General features: G+C 59.6%; 1 protein-coding gene across 1 annotated transcript in view; it reads right to left on the reverse strand.

Annotated features, from left to right (window-relative positions):
* Nucleotides 1-4,904: 4,904 nt before the first annotated feature.
* The window catches only part of SH3TC1 (SH3 domain and tetratricopeptide repeats 1), a 9,885-nt gene continuing 6,746 nt past the window's right edge, over nucleotides 4,905-8,043 (reverse strand). The window contains exon 3 of the mRNA XM_010854541.1: nucleotides 4,905-6,598. Coding sequence (XP_010852843.1) covers nucleotides 6,143-6,598 — 456 coding nt within the window. The 3' untranslated portion in view covers nucleotides 4,905-6,142. The remainder of the gene's footprint in view (nucleotides 6,599-8,043) is intronic.

The raw sequence follows: 8,043 nt of genomic DNA on the forward strand, positions 1-8,043 counted from the left end.
CTCTCTGCTGCTGTGAGACATCCAGCTGCTACTGCTAAGTCGCTTCAGTCGTGTCCTCGACTCTCGTCGCGACCCCCGTACGACCGGCCACGCCCACCCAGGCCCCCCCCGTCCCTTCGGGATTCTCCCACGGCCAACGACGACGTCCCACGGCCACTCCCCCCTAACCCCCACCGCCACCCACCCCACCCCAGGGCCTTTGCATTCTCCATACCTTCCCCTGAGGCACTCTCCCAGACCAACGACCGCCCGGCTGGCTGCTGTAGGACCCCATCTCAGCTCAAATGGCCCCTGCCCACCCCTACCCAGTCCCCCCAAGGCTCCAAAGCTGGGGAGATAAGGGGAGGGAGGAGAGGGGAGAGAGGTGGTGGAGGGGAGAGCCTTTGGACTAAGCCTTGCACCTGCCTTGGAAATTTCCAGACCCCCCCCCACACCCCCAGCAGGAGACTCTGGGATCTGGAATCAGGCCCCTCCCCCAGCAGGAAGCCAGCCAGCTTTTCTCAACCAAGTCTCAGCGGCGACCCGCCTACTCCCAGAAGAGGGTAGGGCTGCACTTTCCCATGATAGCCTGCCCCGTGGCTCAATAGCCCTGGTCATCCCGAGTGGCCACAGGCAGCACTGACCACCTGAAAGGCTGGATGACAGGTGACCATCGAGGCAGAGGTGAGCCCCCAATGACCCTGGGGTCTCTGTGCCCCCTGCCCCCACAGCTAGCACTCTGGGGCAGGGTCTCAGGATAAAGGACTCGTTACTGCCCCCCCTCCAGGCAGGACCACCTCCCAGCGTCAGCTCCTGCGGAAGTCCTGCTGTCCAGTCTTGGGAGCCGGGATGCCTCTCCGGGGGCCCTCCCCCTCACCATGCCCCCAGGGTGCCCCTCTTTGAGACTCCCTTCCCGCCTCCAGGGTGACCCCGCCTCCTTTTTCACGGGTGTGTGTGTGTGTGTGTGTGTGTGTTAGCCGCTCAGTCGTGTCTGACTCTTTGAGACCCCATGGATGGTAGCCCACCAAGGCTCCTCTGTCCATGGGATTCTCCAGGCAAGAATACTGGAGCGGGTTGCCATTTCCTTCTCCAAGGGATCTTCCCAACCCAGGATCGAACCCAGGTCTCCCACATTGCGGGCAGATTTTGTTACTGTCTGAGCTACCGGCGAGTCCTCCTCTTCGGGCAGATGCAAACAGTCCAGAGAAGGCCTTTCCAAGTGTGGGCGCGCCCCAGCCTTCTGTTCCCCAGGGAAAATGCAGAGTCCCAGGCCCTACCCCAACCTTCCAGCGTCAGAACTGTCCCAGGACCTGAGCGTCTGCCTTTAACATGCCCTGCCCCCACCCGGGAGACTGATGGACAGGGAAGCCTGGTGTGCTGCAGTCCATGGGATCACAAAGAGTCGAACACCACTGAGTGACTGAACAACAGCCCTGACCCACCCCCACAGTGATCTTAAGGCAGGCGTCCGGCAGCCACATTAGAGAAGCCTCCGTTAGACATTCTTGAGCCAGGAGTCCACAGAACGGTCCAGGCTGGGGACGCCCAGTGATCCCACATTCGTGAACCTGGCACAGACTTAACCTGCTGCGTGGGGATGCCTACCTGTAGGGCAGGACCCCATCTGGCCAGGGGAGGGCCCAGCAGCCTGCTGAGAGACACCAGAGGCTAGAGCAGCGTCAGTGGCCGAGCAGAGGCCTGTGATTGAGGTGAGAACAGACAGCCCCAGCCCCGGGTGTTTCCGGAAGGCAGCGTTCACACCCTTCCCCCACAGTCACAGAGGCCAGCAGGGTCGGGAGGAGGCTGTGGGCTTCCTTTTGTGCAGTAACAAAGCACCCCACCCGAGCGGCTTCTGGAAACTGCACAGTGTTATCTGGGCTCCGAGAAGGGTCTCCCTGGAGCCAAACTCGGTGTGGGCAGCCGCGGTTCCTTTCGGAGGCCCCGGGTGGAGCGTCTGTCTCCCTGCTGCCCCCGCCTCTAGAGGCACCGCTTCCCTTGGCTTTTGGCCCCTCCTCTGTCTCCAGAGCCAGCAGCGCCAGCACCGTCAGTCTCTCTTTGAGTCCCACCCCAGGGTAACCTCCCGTCTCCGGAGCTCTCAGCCCCTCTGCGAACCCTCTTTGCCACAGGAGGCAGCATGCGGGTGCAGGTTGTGGGGGGAGGATGTGGACATCAGCGCTGTTTGTTGCTCAGTTGCTCAGTCGTGTCTGACTCTCTGTGGCCCCATGGACGGCAGCACGCCAGGCCTCCCCGTCCATCACCATCTCCCAGAGCTTGCTCAAACTCATGCCCATTGTGTCGATGACGCCGTCCAACCCTCTCGTCCTCTGTTGCACTCTTCTCCTGCCTTCAATCTTTCTCAGCATCAGGGTCTTTTCCAATAAGTGGGCTCTTTGCATCAGGTGGCTAAAGTATTAGAGATTCAGCATCAGTCCTTCCAATGAATACTCAGGGTTGATTTCCTTTAGGATGGACTGGTTTGATCTCCTTTCAGTCCAAGGCACTCTCAAGAGTCTTCTCCAGCGCCACAGTTTAAAAGCATCAATTCTTCAGTGCTCAGCCTTCTTTCCCTTGTGGCTCAGCTGGTAAAGAATCCTCCTGCAATGTGGGAGACCTGGGTTCGATCCCTGGGTTGGGAAGATCCCTGGAGAAAGGAAAGACTACCCACTCTAGTATTCTGGCCTGGAGAATTCCATGGACTGTATAGTCCACAGGGTTGCAAAAAGTCAGACATGACTGAGCAACTTTCACTTCACTTCAGCCTTCTTTAGGGTCCAACTCTCACATCCATACATGACTACTAGAAAAACAGCTTCAACTGTGTGGACTTTAGTCAGCAAAGCGACATCTCTGCTTTTTAATACGCTGTCTGGGTTGGTCGTAGGTCTTCTTTGCTGTGTTTAGTTGCTCAGTCTTGTCTGACTCTTTGCGACCCAGTGGATTGTAGCCTGCCAGGCTCCTCTGTCCATGGAATTTTCCAAGCAAGAATACTGGAGTGGGTTGCCATTTCCTTCTCCAATAAGACTTCTTTGGGGGCCTCTATCCTCCTGACCACAGAGGGGAGGTGACATCCTGGGGGAGCGCAGGGTCTGGGCAGATGGGGTTGCACCCTCATCCAGCTCCACCAGCCACTAGCTGGGGGGCCAAGGGTCCTCTCGGTCTTGTGAGGTCAGTCCTCTGCTGGCGGTCCCTGGACTCCAGCCCCCAGACTCGAGGCCAGCTCCCAGCTTGCATTTTGGCTAGAGTCCCCATCCCTGCCCTGCACATATTCCTCATCTGTAAAATGGGATGAGCGACCGGAACCTTCAGATGGAGGGTGATCTGATCCAGAGACACCTGTGGGTCTGAGAGGGGTTGTGGAACCTTGGTGCGGCCTCCTCATCACCCCAGGGGTGTCCCTGCTCAGTGCTGGGGTGCTGCCCATTGACCTTGGACCAGGCAACATGACTGGCTCGTTCCTGCTCTCTCCCCACCTGCGTCCACCAGTCCCAGGCCTGTGTGGTCCGAGCCCATTTCCGGTCCTTGCTTTCTCTGGGTCTCCAGAACAGGGGCTCAGAAATGCCTGTCGAGTCCAGATAAGCACATGGCAGTCCGATCTCGGCTTCAGACCCCATCCTCCCACTGAGCCCGGGGCTCCCTGAGGTGTGGCCGATTCCAGGGCTGGGGCAGGGAGAGCAGAGATGAGACGTGAGCGTCCTGGGGCCCCAGAAAGCAGGTGGTGCCCACAGGATGTTGGAGACGTGTCACAAGACCAAATCAGGGGCCATTTGAACAACAAAATAACTAAGGACAGCAACCGATAGAGTCCAGAGAATAAAATAAAGCCTGTTCACGCTAAAATAAGTAAGTGAGCAACCGGGGAGAGGGGACAGTTCTTCGCTTCAGTGAAGGTCAATTAGAAAGAATGTAGAAAAATGCAGCATTAGAAAGTCAGCATTGAGCAACCGTTTTCATGGCTTCCCTGGTGGCTCAGACAAGGCTTGCAGTGCAGGAGACCTGGGTTTGATTTTTGGATCAGGAAGATCCCCTGGAGAAGGGAATAGCAACCCACTCCAGGATTCTTGCCTGGAGAATCGCATGGACCGTGGACCTGGCAGGCTACAGTCCATGGGGTTGCACAGAGTTGGAAACGACTGGGCGACTAACATAGGCGAGTTCGGAGGGGGACAGAATAGTCACAAAGTTCCCACAGGCTCCTAACGACAAGAGGGAAGACGGATGACTCTGACAGAGGTGTTTACATGGTCAAACATCCCCTTAATCAAGTGAGCGACGTGAGATGTGAGCATCACCAGGGCCCAGACCCACGGACATTGAGATGGACCGAAGGTACTGGGCATTTCTGCCCGAAGCCCCAGCCTGCCGACCTGAAGGATCACCCATCTCCACACTGCGGTAGCTTCTACAGGACCGCCTGGAATCTTCAAAGTACCAGCCGCCAGGTTAAGAAGCTCCAGGCACACACGGCCACAGAACGCAAAGCCTGACCAGGGTTTTGTTTGGTGGGAAGGAGGTTACGGGACAGATGGCTGGATTGCAGCAAGGTCTGTTTTCAGGTTGTCTAAGCCAGAAAAGTGAGTTTGGAATCACCTCACTGTGAGGCTGCACGAGCAGGTGCTGGTTTTAGGAAAGACACCAAGCAATGGGGGAGGAGGGGAGTCATGTCTGCAGTGGACCCCAAGACCGTCCTGGAAAAACATAACACCTGCCTGAGTGCAGAGAGAGAGAAGGCAGTGTTAACATCCGAGGGGTCTAGGCGGGCTGTGTGCACGTGCTCACTCAGTCATGTCTGACTCTTTGTGACCCCACGGCCTGTAACCCCCTGGGCTTCTCTGTCCATGGATTTCTCGGGCGAGAATACCGGAGTGAGTTGTAAATTCCTCCTCTAGGAGATCTTCCAGACCCAGGCATCGAACCCGCATCTCCTATATTGGCAGGTGGATTCTTAACCACCGGGCCACCAGGGAAAACCCCCTGGGTGGGCTAAGTGAGAATTCTTTGTATTGTTTCTTGTAAATTTGTTGCCTGTTTGCAAAAGAAGCTAAAAAGGTAAGGGGTCTGGGTAGACGTGGTGAGAGCCCACTGGCCCCTTGGCTGCTTGGGGCTGGGGAGCCTGGGAAGACTGTGGGGGGCTCCCTGGTCCCGCTGCGGGGGCTCCTAGACCATCCTGGTGCTGGCGGATGCCAGCTGTGCTGTGGGGCTGCAGGGGCAGGAAACACCGGGCTTGTGGTCAGAATGCCCCTGGCTCGGTCACAGCGCCGGACAGCAGAAATCCCGTGCTCTAGGACTCACAGCCCCTCGGGGGCTGGGCTGCCTTGCAGAAGGCTGGAATGGCCCACGTGTTTCCGCCAGGACCCAGCCCCTCTGTCTCATGCCATCGAGCTCTGGGCGGGGCCAAGATCCCATGAGATCCCAGAGCCAGGCCCCCACCACTTCTTGGAGCCCCTCTTCTGGGCCAGGCAGGTGTCTGACCACAGGAGTCAGCACCCTCGATGGCCACCCCCCTTGCTATCTCCATTTACACCCCGAAGAACCAAGAGAACAGGAGTGAAAACACCTCCAGTCACCAAGCACGCACAGCGTCAGGCTCTGGGCCTGCTGCCAAGCATGCGGTTTTGTTGCCATTCTCCCAAAGCATCGATCATTCGTCAGATACTCACTGGGCACCTGCTGAGTGCCAAGCCCTAGAGCCTCTGTGGGCGACTTAAGCAGGTGACCGGGGTGGAGGTGAGGATCTGACGACGGGAAGATGGGGGAAGGACGGGGGACAGGCTGCCCCTGGCTCGGGGCCTTCCTCCCTGTCCTTCCCTTCCCTCCTCCAGTTCTAGAGACAGGGGCCCTGCAGACCCCCTAGGCCACCCCTCAGGTTTCCAAGTGGGGACACTGAGGCCCGCGTCCAGCAGCGGTCCAGGGGCAATCAGGATGGGAACCAGGGCAGCCCAGCGGCAGCCCAGCCTGAGTCCAAGCCCCTCTTTCGCACACCCGGGCCGGTCGGGTGGGAGTCAGAGGCCCCTCTCTCCTCGTCTCAGCCCGCTTCCTCTCCTTCCAGGAAGTAATCCTGCCCAAGGCCTGGCCCAGACACTGCTCCTTGCCACCCCCCACCCTGGGCTGGGTCTGCCCCCTGGGAGGGAAGGAGGGACACCCCACCCTGAGTAACCCCGGGGGTTCACAGCCAAGGACAGAGCGGGACGGTGGGAAAGCAAAGTCGTACGAGAGCTGTGACCTCATGCGGGGCTGTGTCCCGGGAATCTCCAACCCCTGTCCCCTTGTCGCACCAGTTTATCGCTGACGTGACCCTGGAGAAGCGCGAGGTGGGCCCACATCCCTCACAGACACTCTCCATCAACGCGAGCTCTGACGGCGTGGACGCCCGGCTCCGTCCCAGGGTGGGTGGGGGGTGGACCCGCACGGTGCACTCACCCCCTCGGACGGTGGCCTTGGCCTCCTCGGGCCGTGGTCGCTCCCAGCTGACGGACGTGCTCTTGGCCATTTCCCGGACTCCATGGTCGCCACTGCCCCCCCAGGGCCCTGCGGGCCCATTGCCCCTGGGGGCTGGCTCCTCTGGGCCCTCCATGGCTGGTGGCGGCCTCACTGCCAAGGGCTCAGCATGCCAGGCTGGCCTCTGTGGGGAGAGCAGAGGGCAGGGATCAGCAGCAGTCCTGGCCTCTCTGGGCGGCCGGGATCAGCATGGATGCTGCCCATGAGTTAGGGCACAAGAGGCGAGCGGCCCTCTGCCTTGCCTGGCGGGCTCCCAAGCACCTCCCCGGGCAGGGCCTCCTCCCCGAACAGCACAGTGTCACCCAGAGCAGACTCCGTCGGGGGTGCGAGCCTACATCTGCTTCCAGCTAGAGGGCCCTGTGGGCAGTGGGGTGCCCGTTCTTGCCCATCACAGACCCGAGGAAACAGCTCAGAACCTGGTGGGTAGAGGCTGCTTAGAACCTTCCCACGAGTGCCTGGACAGGGACACGACAACGAACATGTGGAAACAGGGGACAGAACAGCTGTGCTCTTGGGACACTCCAGGACCCAGGGGTGTAGGAGTTAGCCCACCATGCCTCCTACCCGGCAAGGGCTGGGATGGACAGACCGCCACCCCAGGAGATGGCACGCTTCCCATGGGGCTCAGCGGCGCTGTGACTCCAGCCTTGGTTTCCAGGGGTTCCTGCTGCTCCTTATCACTAATCCCAAGGCTTGAGGGGTCTACCACTAAAAGAGGCCTGCACCCAGCAGAGCCCCTGGAAGGAACTCAGGAAATGGGCCGGGTCCAAGGCTGTCCCCAAGATGGGAGGCAGCAGGCAGCAGAAGGCAGGGAAGGAGGAAATGGCCAGGGAGGAACTAGAGACTGCTCCCGCGCCCGGGCGCCCTGGGGCCTTCCCCAGGCAGTGGGTCATCGAGAGAGGGTGACTTCCCTAGTGGTCCCGTGGCTAAGACTCCACTCTCCCAGTGCAGGAGGCTCAGGTTCAATCCCTGGTCAGGAAACGAGATGCCGCAGGCCGCAACTTAGAGTTTACATGCTATAACTGAAAGATACTATACGCTGCAGCCAAGACTCGGAGCAGTGAAGTAAATATTTAAACATACATAAAAATAAAATTTGAGGGGAAAAAAAAGATAAGTGAGGGTCTGCACAGGTCAGGGCTTTTGTCACAAATCTGAGGACAGAGAAGGACACGGAGCCGCTTCCAGGCCTGGGAAGGAGAGGCAGACGCCCCCCACCCTGATGCAGCCGCAGGGATGCGGGGCAGCCACGCCCCCTCAGCTTCTGCCTCGGAAACGAGGGAAGGAGGAGCGGCCCTGCTCAGCCCTGTGCAGGGTGGACGAGAGCAAGGCCAGGAGCCCCAGGCAAGGAGCCCGTCTTCTTGTGGAGTCTGCTGCTCTCTGACGACGGGCAGTGGGGAGCTCCATCCCAAACCCCGAGCAGGGCAGCAGGAAGTCTGTGCACAGAGCAGGACGCGCAGAGACGGGAGAGCACACTTCTGAGACCCTTCCTGGGGCGACACTGCCAACTGAAGAGCAGCCTGGACTCCCCCAGACCCTCCACCTCGGGGTAGGTGCTGGGGCGGGCCC

This window comes from Bison bison, unplaced genomic scaffold (assembly GCF_000754665.1).
Source record: "Bison bison bison isolate TAMUID 2011002044 unplaced genomic scaffold, Bison_UMD1.0 scf7180017864342, whole genome shotgun sequence".
Classification (NCBI taxonomy): domain Eukaryota; kingdom Metazoa; phylum Chordata; class Mammalia; order Artiodactyla; family Bovidae; genus Bison; species Bison bison.